At 44.7% G+C, this 17,295-nt stretch overlaps 1 protein-coding gene across 1 annotated transcript; it reads right to left on the reverse strand.

The window, feature by feature from the left end:
- Positions 1–293: 293 nt before the first annotated feature.
- Positions 294–2,958, reverse strand: LOC148057347 (transcription factor SOX-17-like). The gene is made up of 2 exons (XM_087735676.1): positions 2,613–2,958; positions 294–2,304 (listed from the first exon to the last, which is right to left on the reverse strand). Exons 1-2 carry the CDS (start codon positions 2,908–2,910, stop codon positions 1,367–1,369), a joined length of 1,236 nt encoding a protein of 411 aa, XP_087591802.1. The 5' UTR covers positions 2,911–2,958; the 3' UTR covers positions 294–1,366.
- Between the last annotated feature and the right edge of the window lie 14,337 nt (positions 2,959–17,295).

The following is a 17,295-nucleotide window of genomic DNA, read 5'->3' on the forward strand; positions in this document are numbered from 1 at the left end:
ATCTAATTTCCCGTCCTCATGGAAGACAGGTTAATCAGTGGGCAAGTCTGCCACTTCGGCCTCTGTCCCCTCCTCCCCAGGGTTCTGTTCCACAGCTTTATCTTAGGAAGCAACGACCCAGATGACTGTTCCCCCCTCCCCCCGATTTAAGTAATAAACATAATGAATTTATCAGTCCCACCCCACGGCTGGACTCAGTCCTACCATCTAAACGAAAACGCCTTTTTTCCAAGGAAGCTGGACTGCAGAGCGCATAGTTGTCAGTCACAAAGATGTATCTGTCTACAGTCGCCACGACATCTCTTCAGCATGGAAAAGGCACGGTCCTTTGCCGTGCGGCTGAAGGTGCCGCCGTGGCTGGGTGCCGGACCGGGCTGCTCCTGCCCGGCCTCCCCCTCTAGAGGCTCGTGTCAAAATTTGTCACCTACTTTGAACCCTGATTCACTGCTCTCGTTCTCCGCAGCGGAGATGTGGTATCCCCCGCTGCCGCCTCCTTCCCCGCCGCACCAAGGGCAGCTACTGGGACACGAAAGACATCTTCCCCGGGGAGGTGCTTTCACCAGCGCTAATCCGCCCATTTCAGCAAGGCGCGATTCTTAATGGCATCCAAGGTGTCCGCGATTACATTAAAAACACACCAAGAAACCCTAACCTACTAAGGTACGAGCTTTCTTATAGTCCTTTTACAGTTCAAACGTAAAATAGGTCGCCCGTGTTTGGTTTTGTGGTTTTTTGTTTTTAATTCAGTCATATTAATCAACCATCTAGAAACCACCAATAAAGTTTAAAAAAAAAAAATTAAAGAACAGCTGGAGTAGACAGTTTCTGAACGCTTAAAGTTTTGTTTCTAATTTGAGCAAGAGTAGAAGAGTGGTAGACTATGTCTACAGAAAGGGTGACAGGACCCAATGCTTAGTGCAAGGCAAATTAGTGAAAGTAGTTTAAAAAGCAATAATAATCGATTACCGAGGACAATAACATCTCTTTGAGGGGATATCAGCGAGCAGTTTTATTATTTTCCCTTTATTTGTAAAAGTGCAAAATTATTCTGTACAAATCCAACATATAAAAAACAGCACTCTGTACAACATTACAAAAGCAGACGGATCTCTAACGAGACCCCAGAAATTGTATTCCACGTGTGTAACTAGTATCACGATTCCACAGCAGGAACAGTTTTACATGTCACTGTCGGACAGCGATGGTAAGACCTGCACCACCTGGACAGCGAGACGGTGCGTCACCTTTTAAACCTCGAGCAGGTCACGGATACCCTGTCAGTTCTCAAGATTCAAATAAATTACATAAATAGGAGGGGGGCCGGGCGCCTCCCTGCCAGTCCGTGGCGCGCCCCCGAGCGAGTCCCTCACACGTCGGGGTAGCCGCAGTAGTAGACGGCGCTGCTGGCGTCCGACACGGCCGAGGAGACGGGACCCGCGCCCTCGGGCGCCGGCAGCCCGGCGGCGTCGTGGCCCGCGAAGGGCAGCCCCAGCTCGGCCTTGCAGGCGAAGCGCAGGTACTGCTCGAACTCGCTGCGGTCCACCTCGCCCAGCAGCTCCTCCGGCGGCAAGTGCTCCAGCGCCTCCCGGCACGGCGCCGCCTCGGGCGGCGGCGACGGCTGCCCCACCGCCCCCGGCGGCAGCGGCAGCGCCGGCGGCAGCGGCGGACCGCGCCCCGGGCCCGGCGGCTGGCACGCCTGCCCGTAGTAGGCGTGCAGCGGCGCCGGGCAGCCCAGCAGCCCCTGCAGCGAGCCGCCCGGCCCCAGCGCCTCGCCGGGCGGCAGGTGCCGCCGCAGCGCGGCCCCCGCCGGGCTCTCGCCCGCCGCCGGCGGGTACTCGGCCGCCGGGTGCGGGGCGTAGCCGTAGGGCACCAGCGCGCACTCCTCCTGCAGCCCCGCCGCCAAGAAGGGCGCCTCGCTCTCCGCCGCGTCCAGCGGCGACGGGTCCGGCGTCGGCAGCCCGTAGCCGTCGAAGCCGGCGCCCAGCGGCGGACAGTCCCGGTAGTGGCCCGCGCCCGCCGCCGCGTAGCCCTGCTCGCCGTAGGGCAGGCCCAGGCCCTCCACGCACATCCTGCCGCCGCCGCCGCCGCCGCCGCCGGCCTCGCCGCCCAGCCCGGGCCCCGCCGCCTCCGCCAGGCCGTGCTGCAGGAAGCCGCTCTCCACCCGCTTCAGGCGCTTCACCTGCTTCCGCCGCCGCGGCCGGTACTTGTAGTTGGGGTGGTCCTGCATGTGCTGCACCCGCAGCCGCTCCGCCTCCTCCACGAACGGGCGCTTCTCCGCCAGCGACAGCGCCTTCCACGATTTACCTGCGCCCACCAGCACCGTCAGACCGCACGCCCACCGGCGGGCCCCGACGCCGACGCCGCCCGGCCCCCCAGCCCCGCCCGGCCGCGGGCTCCTCGCCCTCCGACCCGCCCGCCGCCGCCCCGGGCACGCCGGGACCCCGGGCACGCCGGGACCCCGGGCACGCCGGCCCACGGGTCCCCCCGGCCCCCGCCCGCAGCCCGGGCCCCGAGGCCCGCCCGCCGGGACCCTGCCACCCCCCGGACCCTGCGACCCCCCGCCCGCCGGGGCCCCCGGGCCACCGTCACCCACCCGCACCCCCCGCGCTCACCCAGCATCTTGCTGAGCTCGGCGTTGTGCAGGTCCGGGTTCTGCTGCGCCAGCCGCTTGCGCTCGTCCTTCGCCCACACCATGAAGGCGTTCATGGGCCGCCGGATCCGCGCCTCGCTCTTGCTCCGGCCGCCCGCCGCCCCCGACGGCGCCGCCTCGCCCTTCGCCTTCGCCTCGCCCAGCGGGCTCAGCGACTCTGCCCACGGGCAGGGGCCCACGGCCGGCATCATGGTGGGCAGCGAGCGCCGCCCCTGCGCCTGGTCGTCGCTGCTGGCGTAGCCCGCATCGGGGCTGCTCATCTCGGGCCGACGGCTCCGGCGGGGCCGCGCCACGGGCTCGGCGCTCGGGCCCCGCTCGCCGCTGCCGGCCGCCGCCGCCCGGCCCTATTTGAGCTGCGGCGCGGCCAATGGGGCCGCGGGGGCGGGCGCGCCGCCGGACGGTGGCGGCGGCTCCCGCTGGGGCGCGGGGCGGCCCCGGGGCTCCGCCCGGCACCTGAGCGGGGCGCGGGGCCCGCCGCGGGCAGCGGTGCCGCCCCCCACCGTGGGAGCGGGGCGGTCGTTCGGGGGAACCCACAGCGCATCGTAAGCGGCCCTCGGACTTCAGCCCCGCTCCCCGCAACGGCAGCAGAGACCGGCCCACGGGGGCCGTGCGCTGCCGTCCCGCCATCAGGCAAACACCCACCCGTCACCCGCCCGGCCCGAAACGGGCAACCCTGTCCAGAGGAGGCACGAAAGTGGTGGAAGGGACAGATTATTTCCATCCGTACCTAGATGCCCCGTAACACACGGGGAGAGAGACAAGGTGCTTCTTTTGTAGGCAGACTTGGGAAGTCACTCGGGAAGCATAAGCCAAGTCATCACCTGCGTCTCACACGTCAGCTTCCTCCCTTCTAGTGCTGCCCTAGCGTATTCTGCCTCATAAGCCCATGAAGGATGGAAACTGCGTGGGACAGCAGGATACTGCATCCACAGTGAAGCCTATGAAATCTATTCTATCCCACTTTGTCATACTGCGTAATAAAGTAATTCAGTATCCAAAAGGGCAAATACTTACTGTATGTAGCGTAAGTTGACTTATTATTTAAGTTGAGCTCTGCAGGACGTACTGCTTGTTGCATTGCCTTGTTCAGGATTTCTCTGATTTCCCTGAGTAAATTAACTGTAAATACAAACAGGTGTTTTTAAAAAGTCTGTCACTTCAGAATAAGCACGAATTCTATCTCGCTACCATTTCTGTTCTTCTTTGGCACACAAACTAATGTAAAATACGGCGTTTTCACAGGCGCTCTGATTAATATTTGCATTGTTATGTGGTGCTATTAAATGCATCAATGCTTATTTGAGAAACGGCTGAGCTTTAAACTGACGATCAAAGACGTTTATTTGGTTAAGGACACCTTTTTTTGGGTAGCCACTTCGATCAAATAAACCAATATCCTAAGAATTCTCGCTGAAATTAAATGACTGACGCATCACCATTAACTTATTCCAGCACTGACTTTCCTGTGTCGTGCAATGTAAAACCTGCTGCTCCTTTACACCTGGCAGCCACTAGGTAGCCTAAGAAACAGAAAAAGGACGAGCACCGCAGGATAATTCTCGAGGCACTGCTGCATTCCTGCTTTCTGCTCCCCTCTGGTTGTTAGAGATTATAAACAAGCGATATATTTCGAGATTAATGGTATCCTGTATTTATCCCCGTTGCGAGGAGTCGAAACCACTGCCAAAAAACTAGTAGCTGCCTAAAACCAAGCAAAGAGAAGGTTTTAGATCTTTTTTTTCCCCGTTCAAACAGACGCGCTAGTCCAACACAACGAGAGGCGGCCATTCCGACAGCTCTGCTTTTCTTCCTTATATCAGGTGCTGCAAAAAGCAGCGGAGGCGAAAACAACGTTCCTACACGTATGTATGTGTAAATTGATCTCATACTAGTGTATAATAACACCATTCTTGCAAAAGTATAATGCATTCAAAATTGAGTGTAAAAGAAGTCCAGCGGGAGATACTCCGCGTGCAAAGCCGACCGCCATCGCAGAGCTGGGGATGATAACCAGGGGCGCTCGTTAGGAATTAAGCGCTTTTCCAATCGGTTTTAGCCCAACGCCTTTGGGGCGCTGCCTTAGGACGTACGGTTTTGAGGCTGGTGTGCCAGTGACTTTAGCTTCGTGGCTGCGGTTGTGACATTTCCCGACCCGACGTGCTGGGACTCGGAGCCCTTAACCCTAGGCCAGCCGCCCGAGGACAGGTCACGCACCGGAGCGTGGCCGACACCCAGAGAAAACCCCGAATTCAACAGAATCCGAATCGTGTCTGAAGCAAACTCATGCAGGAGGAAAGCGTGTATTTTTTCCCTGCAGAGAACAGAATAGTCAGCTGAGGGGAGAAAGCGAGATAACTTCCAAGGAAAACAAAAATCGAGAAGGTGACAATGCTCTGCCGTAACGAAGTCGGTGCATTTCCAGCGACTTCCAGATCAGTTCCCAGCTCACGCCGTATTACTGGCTCGGACAAAACTGACCGCCTAGGAGTTGAACGCGCAGAGGAGAGTGTTGCCTTTTTTACCAGCTGATCTTGTTAAAACGCCAAACCGTCCCTTTTACTCTATTTAGCAGAAACTTTTTCGTGAGTCAAGGGAACAGATCCTCCAAGAGCTTGCACTGAAAAAGTTAAGCGAGGGACCGCGTACAAATACACTTTACAGCAATTTTGGGGCTGTCACTTCCAGCAGAAAAGAAAATGTTTTTCTATATAATGAACATGAGGTAATAAACTAAGCAAACTGCCGCTGACTTTGTTTGGGAGATTTGTGCAAACTGTTTCTACAGCTCATTGATCTGGGATCAAAGACAGAAAGGTGTGTTTTGAATCTAAGCCGAGAAAGTAAAAGCTCCCTGGTTTGTACAGAAAATGCTGGCAGTTTGTGACCCTTTCAGTACCCCTGGTGTCATAAATAGATTATCTCACCGCTTTTCTCGCTTTCTGTTTTGACTGTTGGGATATTTTTGAACCGTAACTTTAAAGCACAGCGCACAGCACTGATTCCGACTCAAATTGCGCTCCCTGCTTACACCTCACTCCCCTGAAGCGCTTAGTAAAGAGCTGCTTCTGGCGCTCCTGAAACCTTCGCGGTCGCACGACTCCCGGGGTCATTCGTTAACTTTCCCAACCTAACAATGCCGCCCAGAGTTCATCCTTCTGATTTATTGACCTTTTAAACCCGCCGGTACCCAGCGCGGGGGCGCGGAGCGGGAATCCTCCGGCGAGAGATGTGTTTCTATTTCAGGTCCATTACAGAATGCGGTGTTGGAAGTGGTGCTCCCAGCGTTATCAGAGCCGACCACAAATGCCACATGAAAAGCAGCAAACATCCGGAGGGTTTCCTGCGAATCGAGCAGTTTCTCAAGACAAGAGCCTTTTTTTTTTTTTTTTTTTTTTTTTAACGTGTATTTAAAGGCAACACGCTTTGCCGCTGTAAAGCAGTTCAAAACCACTAAATGAAAGCAGCCCAGCCCGACAACGCTGCATAGTGCAATAAATCTCCCGGAATGAAGACTTTTCGGGACTTTGCATTAGGAAAGTGCGTGGATCAGAGCGGCCCTCGTCGGGAATCACCCACTATTGAAAGGAAAAAAATCAAAACCCGAAAAATTAAAAATGTCCCTTTCAGAAACTCTATAACTATCGAAGCAACGTTAACTACTTTACAACAAAGTAATAGTCCCCAACATTTCAAAAGTTACTGGTTCGCCTGCGTCAATTTAATCTGGAAATTGCTCTCTAGCAAACGCGCACAAACACCCAAACCCGCAGAAATCTCGCTTCTCATGACTGCGGGCAGCACCCGGAGCGGAGCCGCCTCGGTGGAAACGCGGACCATCGCCCGGGGCTCGGCAGCTGCGGGGCGCAGGCAATGGGCCGGGGGAACAGCACGGCCCCGCACACTGAGCTGCCCGCATCTGTGCGCGGCTGCTTTGGCGTGTGTTAAGCAACGGTGTCCCCGCATTTTGGGACTGAAGGGCGTCCGGCGCGGGGAGAGGGACGTGCGCGACTCCCGCTCCGAGGTAAGAGCGCTTTCGCCTCCCGGCGGACACGAGTGGGCTCCCCGCGGCCCGCCGCCTCCCCGCGCCCTGCCCCTCACGCTGCCGGCTCGGCCCCGGGGGCGGCCGGCTCGGCCGCGGCCCTCTGCGGAGGACCTGAGGTGCGGGGGAGAGCCGGCACCCTGCCTTCTCCTCGGAAGGAGTTAACTCCGCCGCCGACGGGACTGCTTGGGCTTGGCTTTCATGCGGCTGTAACGCCTTCCCTACCCCGCTCTGAAGACATAAATCAAATGTATGGGAATCAAGGGGAAATGACATGTTTAACTGACACGAGTGCTGGGTACTTCTGGATTATCTATTCCAGACAGATAATACGTGGACCCAAACAAATTCCAGTAAAGTCAATGGCAAATGCTGCTCAGTTTAAAGGACCTTGCAAGGAAGCCTAGAAATGGCACTTCCCTCAAAAAACACGGTAATTTAGATCCAAGGCTCATCACCCATTATATTGATAAATCTGTCTACTCTAATATAAACACTAATTCATGAGACTAAGATCACAGACCTGCTGCGTTTTTCTCTGTAAAATAAATTGACAGCAGCTTGATTACATAGGGAGTTCCCAGCTTCATTATGGTTTCGGTGCCCCTCGGTTTGAGGCTGAGCTGCACAGGACCACGAAGCAGTGCAATAGCTGGGGCCAGGCAGAACTCCCCTACACTTGAATTTCCAAGAACAGAAATCCTGTTAGTTTTCATACTTAAGTACATACGAGTCATTTAAAAAAAAAAAAAAAAAAAAAAAAAAAAGAATGCTTTGTACAATGCTGGAGCCACTCCAAAAGATCAGGGATCTGAACTGAACTAAACAATTTGGCCTAGCCTCTGTATTTATGCTGGTTTTATGTCAGTGGAGCCACTGCAAACTTGTGCTCATGTAAGATTTATTCTGACATGCTCGATGCAAGTCATGTAACTGTACGACTAAAAAGCTGATCCCAGTTACACAGGAGTGAAAAAAATTTCTTCTTTGGCATCATTCAGCTCCCATACTATCCCTATTAAGGCGAGAAAAATGAATGTAAAAAGATATTCTCTAGAAGGTGGGCTATACTACCATGCATTATGCTACTGTAGTCTTGCAGTGTATATTTGTATATTGCTTTCTTTAGTAGGCAGCAATATTTCACAGTAATTTCAAAGTGTAAAGTTCTTTGTCTTTAGCCAGAATAAAATTATGACATGATACAAATGAGAAAGCAGCTGGGCCTGGAGCTGGGCAGTTACTGTTCCATCATGCCAATTGCTTACGGTCACAGAAGAGATGATCTGGGATTTTAGCATATGGAAATAATCCCATGCTAGTAGTTTAGCAGAAGTATGTTAGTGATACTAACAAAATTATTAAATGATAATGACTAAATCCAAACGTCAACAGCGTGCTATCTGCAGTTCTGATGAATCAGCAGTGATGAACAAGTAAGATCAGACAGCAATTAACAACACTAAAGCTGAATAAAACCTTTTTCCAAGGTAGACAATATGAGACATTTATTTTTCAGGAAAAAAGTCACTGCTGTCCTTTCCTTCCCTGATATTAGATGCAGTGGTAATGTTGTTAAAAAATATCTGTTCTTGCATGACCAAAAAGGGCATTCTTTATAACCAAGACATACAAATACAAAATTTGATGCTGTTTTTGCAAATCAAAGTATCAAATTGTTTAAGGTTGTAATTTTAAAATTTGCCCAGGCGAAATGGTCTAGATTTTCATTGTATCTTTGCAATTACATTCAGTGATTAAGTGCACTACTTTTGACATCTGACATTTACCCAGATAAATGAACTCCAAAAAGAAAAAAATTAGGCAGTTAGAAGGTTCGGGAAATGAATTTAGTTTCACTTCTTGATAGCTGCAAGTATTTGGTTTTCTGATATTTGTGTTCCTTGATTACTCTTAATACACAAAGAAAATCTTAATTTTCAAAGTAATTATTTTAATATTATTTTGTTATTTTAATATTAAGATTCCAATAATGTTCCATTGAAACATCATATAAAGTCGTAGATGATAAGAAAAAGACACCTGCACATCTTCCTGATCCAAAGCAGTCAATCTGATCATGTTTCTAACACTATTTACCAAACTTGCAGCACTTTCAGTGGCAGACATCTGCTTGCTTTACTGGGCACAATGAAGCCTACAATTTCTGTGCCTAGAATCCATTAGTATTCAATGTTCTGAACATGTTTGACTTCCACTGAGCAGTGAGAGAGAAGGGAACTCAGCTCCTCATGGGATCATGCCCGACACGGCTAGCAACCTTAAATAAAAAATACAACTAAGCTGCAAAAAACTCCAAGCTAAATTGAGCAATACAGGGGTTTTTTTTATACAGCCGTTATTACTTGGGCTTGAATATGTTTAGAATTATCTAGCCTGCAATTCAGCGCTCACACCTGTTTTACTTGCATGGCCTATTTCTGTTTGAATAAAGCCTAAGAACTGAAAGTCTCCTTTCCTTCTCCTTTGTCCCTTTAACATCACCTCTTTATCTTCACAACACCCTTTGAAGGGTATTTACTGAAAGGATGAGAGAGCAGTTATCACACAGAACTGAAAACTTAAAAAAAAAAAAAAAAAGACCCAGGAATTTCAATAAACCTACTCTGTAGCTAGATCAAGAACTAGAGATCCTCACTCCTACTGCAAACAACCTGCAAGATCTAAGACAATTTCTACCCAGCTATCTCCAGTTGACCAGTCCCATTAAGATAGGATGCCTGTTTAACGGGGCTCTAGATGTAAATGTTGTGAGAACATTCACTTTAGTAACCTCGCTTCAATGATAAATTTAATGACATTTTCAGCTTTTAAAAATTCAGTCAAATCTTCTTTAGGAGACAGTTTATGTAGTACTTAGATGTACCATGTTGACTGCCTTCTACCATTAAAGCCCGAAGAGGCTGGAATTAATGAAGCAAGGTGACTACAGAGCTTTAGTTTCCAGGTTTACATGTGTAGAAATATACTTGCTACAAAAGCAAAGCATATTCGTGCTTTTTTGGTTCAGACCAGCATCCTGCAAAAAGTAAAGGTGGTAAGCTGCTCAGCACAGGATAAACTGAAAAATGCCTAAGAAATATTAACCAACTACACTGGTGGTTTACTAAGGCCAGAGTCAGAACTGAAGCACACCAAGATTATCTTACACAACTGTAACACCTAACTTTCCATAGGCATCTGTTTCCAGCAGTCACTCTCCTAGCCTTCCCTCCCAGTTAGCGAAAAATTGCAAGATTTACTACTGCAAGACCTCTGCCATTGCAGGAAATAAAGACAACGAGTGTTGACAGTTGCTAGCAACACTTTATATGCCAGTGCATGTGGGTGCTCAAGTGCTGTGATAGTCCATTTAAAAATAAAACCTGAACTAAGACAAACCAAAACACCTAGGTAGTTCAGTTGACAGCCGCTCAACCGCTCACCAGAGGGAGCCCATTTTCCCCAAAAGCCAACATCTGTAGTACCACCAACCTGCTACCTGCTGGGGCCTCAGAACTACCCCTCTAAACACTCTGCAGCTGCTGGGAGGAGCCGCTGCCAGCGAAGGGAGCCACACAGACATACCGTGAGCAGGGAAGCACAGAGCTGTAAAGGATTCTGTAGCTGCTTGATTAATACTTTCTGCAGCACAAAAGGTACTTTAATGAAGAAGAAGCTACATTTGCTTTTCAAATGGAACATTTCTGAAGGAAATATATCTGCAGCATCTCACTGAGAGAAGTAAACTTTTTATATTGTCCTAGGTAGCCTTCTCTTTACTGTTTGTTAGACTATATTTGTCATATCTTGCCATTGAATACTTTAAGCCAGGTTCTTGCAAGAAAAGGATTACTTTTCCAATAGCAAAATAAAAACTTCTAAAAGCAAGACTCTTCTCACTTTATCTTGCCTCAAGGGGAAGAACTAGCCTTCTAATGTATTAGTAATTCTCATTTATTCTTTAAAGTCCAACTGAAAATCTTTAGTAATCTAACATGCATTGCAGCTAAACACAGAAAAAAGTCTGAGCTCATAGCTAACACTAGCACGTGCCCTGTTCAGGAAGGACCTGCAGCTCCTTCCAGGGCCAAACTGTGTGTGCACGATCAACGTTTGGAACAGGGTGTAATATAGAGGTTTCTTGGCAGCTTTCAGAACCCGACAGAGCTGCAAAAGTTAGGGTTTTTGTTTGTTTGGTTGGTTTGGTTTTTGTGTTGTTGGTTTTTTTTTTTTTTAATCTTAGGCCAGCTAAACACAAGGTCTATTTAGCAGTAAAACTACCCTGCTGCCTATCTCAACAGGAAAACCTTGCTAGTTGAAGATGTAGTTACATCAGCAAGCATGTGTTTCTGGCACTAAAAGATTACCTACAGTTGCATACCTCCTGGTATCTGTCCTTTTTTTCCGTCAATATAATGAAATATATTAAGTTACTGCTTTTTCTTTTAGTGTCGTCTTTGTTCTTCACATGCTTGTTTCTTAATTATCGATTAATACATTTCCTCAGCATTTTTCTTTTTGCTCATACTCATAGCCAGCAGTCAGTAGATACCGCAGCACAGACCTACACTACTGATAAGTAAAAATCAAGCTACATTGATTACCTCCTTTCCATAAAAAGCAAATCTATTGGTGCAATCAGTTTTTATCGGAGGGGGCAGATTTTTAAATGTCCTTTTCAGGCTTGCAACAGTGTGGTCATACATTTTTTGCTACTTGTAATTCGAATTCAATAGCAAAATCCAAGCAACAAAGATTTGATCTGCATAAGTAACAGTTGTACATAAGTTGGTAATTAATAATTGTACGAATTATTTGAAACTAATTCTTAGGATTTTCTTTGCAGCCTGTAGCTTCAGAAACATTCTGAAATACAGCCAACTCATTTTTATTTAAATATATGATTACAGAACTAAGGCTGGATATATGTCTTTGGAAGGGTTCTATATTAATGGGGACTCGCTGGTCCATCAGCTTTCCCTAACCAGATGCTGAACCTTAACACAGCACTGGCCAGACACTAGCCTATCAGAACTTCACTTTACAGGAGCACAGAATTCATCTGAAATTGAAACAAGAAGATAAGATAAAGTTATTCAGTTACTAAATTACATATAGGCGTGAGTATGGAATCTGGGGAATCCCTTTGCCAGATGCACACAGAGTGCATGTTTATGTCTCAAGAGAGCTCTTACTGTTAAGCACACAAAACGGTGAAATACTCAATAGGTATTTTTCCCACTAAACACTTAGTTAAGTTACAGAACACTTGATAGCATGCTTATTGATATTATGCATGTGTTTATAAACCACAGCCTTTTATGCCATTGGCTCAGCCTGAAATTTCATATTTCACATTTCAAAATTTCCTGAAACAAAACCAACCACTGCTGCTCATAGTTACTTGCAAGTGGTTAGTTAACATGCATTATCATGTTCTTATTTGAAGAAAAAAATTACTCAAAGGTATTTTTTCCTTCGCTAGAGACTTTCAATAAAATAGAAATTTAAGAAATCTGTATTTGAAAATTAGTAGATTGTGATATGTGTTCAGATGCTGTCCCAAAGAGAAGTAGGAGATTACTTGCACAGCCCTTGCAGAAATACTTTCCCACCTTGCTGCATGTGTACTTGCACAGGTTGAGTTTATTGGATTAAAACCATAGTGATGAGAAGAGGTATATGAAATTCATCTCTTCTTATAGTACTACAACTAAAATTTAATAGTGTTGCAGCAGTGAGTGATTAGACAGCCACAATTGCACTGCTTACGAAAAGTTAAATAACATGTAATACTGAAGCATATAGTTGCCTAAGATGTATACTTAGGATTAAAAAAATGTTATTATAAAGATTAGGGAGTGCTGATTATTGGCCGCTTTTTCAAAGCACAGATTATTATTCAGCTTTACCCACATAAGAAGAGTTTATAGGTTCACATATATTTAATGCGATTTCATCCACAGAATAGCCATACATTACGGTCACTGTTTATATAGGTGTAGGTCAAAATCTATCCTGCAATACTGAAATAAGAGGTAAGTAGAAAGACATATCTGTATAACAGAATTTGATAGCAAATATTGTGAATAAATTACTTTTTCAGCTCTGTAAATTTCAGTGATATAACTTAGTAAATAACTTAGTTAAATATATTTTTACAGAAAGAATTTAAATAATAATGTGAATTAAATACAATACATGGCAGCAGAAGTAATTTGGACATATCACTAGGAAGATCACAAAGTGTTCAAGGTTATGTTTTAAATTTCTAGCCAGAATCAATAAATCTATCTTAGTCACTTTACAGCATGATACATTCACTAGGGAAAGTTTTCTTTCAAGAACCAATTATTATCCACTGCTCTGTTAAAAATAATTTTAAAATGGTTAACCAGCTTGAATCTTAGAAGAAGGGCTGGATGCAATGTTAATAGTATTAAGAAAATTTTCTAGAAAGCAAACAATTCAAAATAAATTGCATAAATTCCACAGCAACAAATTATTAAAAAAACAAAGTTCTCAATCTGAAGTGTTCAACCACCTTTTTGGGTAAATCTAAGAGGAGGAGCTCTGACCAGACCCCAGTTCCATGGAATAACTGCATGTCTAAATAGAGGAGTGCTGCAGGAAGGAAGAAGCTGAGAACTACCGTTTCAGAAGACTCTGAAGATGAGAACTGAGAAGTCAATCAAGATCACAGAAGCAGCTGCAGCTTCACCCCTTTATCACAAGTTAAACTGGACATTATTTTGAACAGCTATTTTATCAAGAACTAAATCAAGACAGTAAGGGGATATAGCACTCCTTCAGAGTTCCTATGTAACTGCAACACTAGATCAACTAAAAGTCATGTTTATCAGGCCTCTGCTTACTGCTCTTACCTTGCAATTGAGTACATTCTGAAAAAAAGAATTCATACTTTTTCCAAACCCAGCTTTTTTACACCATCTCACTACAAACAGCATTTATATGCTATTTTTCATCCAATAAATGCTTTACAAAGATATGTTAATATTACTAACACTGTTTTGGTCCTTTGGGAACTCAGGACAAACAGATGTTCTAACTAACCTGTCTGAAGTTGCAGCAGAGCAGAAAAAGGCTGTGGATCATGTGCCTTTCCCTTTCCCCTCTCCAGTTTTAAGTGCAGTTCCGTGCTGAACCTAAAGATACTGGTCTCAGACTCCCTTTCTCCCACGTTCCTGCTCAAACTCTGGGGGAATCAGAACATCATTTAAGACTCTTTAGCAGATTCGCCTTTGGTAGGATGACTAGTCAGGGATTAGCAATAACAGACTGATTACAGTCAATTGGGAAAAGGGTGAATCAATGGTCCAAAAGAAAATCAGTAGTGAGGAGCCCAAGCCAGATTTAAACCTTCGCTTCTACTGTGCATTCTTTGAGCTATTCTGGAACTGCAGCTTAACTCTCCTTTCTTCTAAGCTTAACTACCTTTTTCCATATTGATCCTAGAAAACTGTAAAGTGGGAAATCATACAGATAGAACAAAAATGGCTGTATTTGTATATAAATCAGCACTTATTGTATAGTACACATGACTATATGACCAATACTAGTGTACCTGGTTTTTTTTCATTATTTTCACTACAAAAAGTGCAAAGACAAGCTGAAGTTTGATTTTAAATGAGTACCAACACCTCTGGCTACAAGAAAAGCAACCTAGCAAATAATGAATAGTTAAATGAGTTTTTGTAGTTAATCTAGTAATAAATAAGTGAATGAATCAGATATAATTATTCCTTTTATAAATTCTGTTTGATGCTAAAATATACAAGATACAAAACTATTAGGAAAAACAAATTAAGAAATCTTGAAAAATTAATTTATACATATAAACACTCAAATCTGGATAATCAAAAAGGAACTGGCCATTTGATAAGAAAACATTTTTCCCTTTTTATAAAAATAAAGGTATTGATACTGCTGACTAAGTATAGGTCAAATTCCAAAGTGGATAATTTCTTTTGACTCTTTATAGCTTTGTTTACACAGTGATTTCATACTGCCTAATTTCAGGCTCTTTTAGCTTAGGGATTTGAGATAGTTTATTAAAGATAAGTAGGAAGAGCCCCTCGGGAAAAAATGCTGTATTTTTTTATTTTGCATTTTTAAACTCTGGGCAGTGCCATTTGTGAATTATTAAACTACAGCTATACACCTCCCCCACACAACAACTACATTTTTGTGATAAGGATTCTCTTATATACAATTTGCATGGAAATTCTGAGTCCTTCAGGATAAGATCCTCTATAAATATGTATAGTCATTAGAGACAGACATGTTGCTTGGACTAAGTTTCAGAGATACCTTTTTTCTTGTAGTAAAACTTACATAGATAAGAATTTCCACAGTAATTTTTTCATAAGTTTTTTCTTTGTAAAACGAAAATCAGAGATTGTTTATCAATGGTTCACTATCAAAATGGAAGGATAAATACACTGGAGTTTTATATGGATCAACCAGTAGTAAAAATAAACTTTTAACCAAGCAGACTGATAGAAGAGGTCATACATTTATTAAACTTGCAAACTTCCAGCAAGTGAGGAGGGGCATCAAGGAGTTTCAAGAACAAGACTCTAATGAAAATTATCTTTAAAATTACACAAATGGCCTAAACACAACAGGATAAAATTCAGCATGGACAAATGCAAGGTATTTTAGTGAGGTAGTAATAGTCTATGTTAAAGATGAGGAACTTAAAAGCAAGAAGCAGTACTGAAGAAAAAGATTTGGGGGGTAATTGTAGATGCCAGTTTAAACACCAGTCAACAATGTCATGCTGCTAAGAGGAAAAGAAGAGAAAAAAACCCATCACACTGGTCTATGTAGATGTGTATGTTCTCTGCAGCCTATGAAGCAACGTTTCCTTTCTCCTCAAGGAAGAGGAGACAAAACAACAGTCTTCATGTTCCTAGACAGTTGGTGCAGTATAGATTAGTATCCACAGAGGACAGGACAGAAAATCATTACATACTTTAACGGCATTAAGGAAAATTTAGTTTAATCATAAGAAAAATAGTCTATAGAAGGTAAAGACAGTGAAGTGTTGGAATATCTTGCCTATGGAGAATACAAAACCCTCCAGTTTTTATAAATAGAGAACAAATATGTTTTAAAATCAGGCTGACAAACACCTGTTAAGAATGGCACACCTACAGCTAATCTTGCATTGGGTCACAGAATCACAGAACAGTTGAAGCTGGACAGCACCTCTGGAGGCCATCTGGTCCAACCCTCCTGCTCAAGGAGGGTCACCTAGAGCCAGTTGCCCAGGACCATGTCCAAAAGGTTTTTGAATATCTCCATGGATGGAGACTCCACAACCTCTCTGGGTAACCTGTGAGGAGGCAGACCAGTCAGCCCCTGAAGCTCCTTCTATCCTTAGTGTTCTAAACTTTAATGAAAAATTATGCTAACCGTTAGTTCTGACTTTAAAACTAACTTGCTCAGTTTTCTTCATTCCATACTTAAATCCTTGGTTTACCATTTTAATTTCATAGTATGACTTTGTTCATTTAGGAATTGCTACTCAGAAACTGCAGAGAAAGCAAATCATGTCCCGTGTAACACTCAGCCCTCAACAATATTTAATAATCCCTCTCTGTAGATTCCTAAAACAAAACAGTGAATTCATCAAGCTGACCTTAATGTTTCTTGCATGGAATTAAAAAAAGCATTTCTAAAATAAAATTCAATAAATAAATCTTATACCAGGAATTGTGCAAACAAATAATCTCTCAGCAGTGTTCCCCCTCGAGAAAAAGTTATAACTATGCAATTCTGATTTCATACTGCGCACTCAGATTATGCTAATTCTTCACAGTTCAATTTTCAACCTCATGCATAAAGTACATTAGTCCCATTGGTCAGCCTTGCGATGAAGAGAAGGCAGGTGTTCCAGTCATTTTAGATACCAAATTCCTCATGAGTTATTTAATATTTCCAGTGAACAGGACAGAACAAATCTTCTGCATACACATATTACTAATTCACACAAAGCTGTGAAAAAATAATATTGAAAATTATAAGGGATCCAAAAAGTAAGTGTATGTTGAAAAGCTTATTTTTCAAGCCAGTTTCAAGGAATTCTTTCTAACTCAACTCAAATGTCGGAGTTAAAAAAATTAAAATCAATACTCAAGTTTGAAAATCATTACAAGAAGAAAATGACGGAGATATCTTTCAAGGAAGCATACAGTTTCTTCCTCACTTTTTAATAACCCAGAATCATGTCTGTTTAGTATTGACCTTGCAATTTATATCTAAGTACATGACACATCACAAGTGATTAACATCTCTGTAAGCATCCCTATCCTACCATGGTTCTGTTTTAAGATATTCTGCTACATCCTAGAATACCTTCCCTAAATAAACTCCAGAAGGTAAATACTTAAGACAATAGCAAATGAGGGGTGAATGAATGTAAGAACATCAAAGGTTCTCTGAGGGAGCTGAACTACAAGAGAAGCTTTGAACCTAGGTTAAAATGTCACAGGGTGCTACCTGAGCACTGCATTTATCAATTTAATTCCTTCAGAATCAACAAATAAACGTTGTGACAAAGATAAAGCAAATTTAA

The sequence above is a fragment of the Nipponia nippon genome, unplaced genomic scaffold (assembly GCF_047370975.1).
Source record: "Nipponia nippon isolate SJK-2023a ecotype South Korea unplaced genomic scaffold, ASM4737097v1 scaffold_1, whole genome shotgun sequence".
Taxonomy (NCBI): domain Eukaryota; kingdom Metazoa; phylum Chordata; class Aves; order Pelecaniformes; family Threskiornithidae; genus Nipponia; species Nipponia nippon.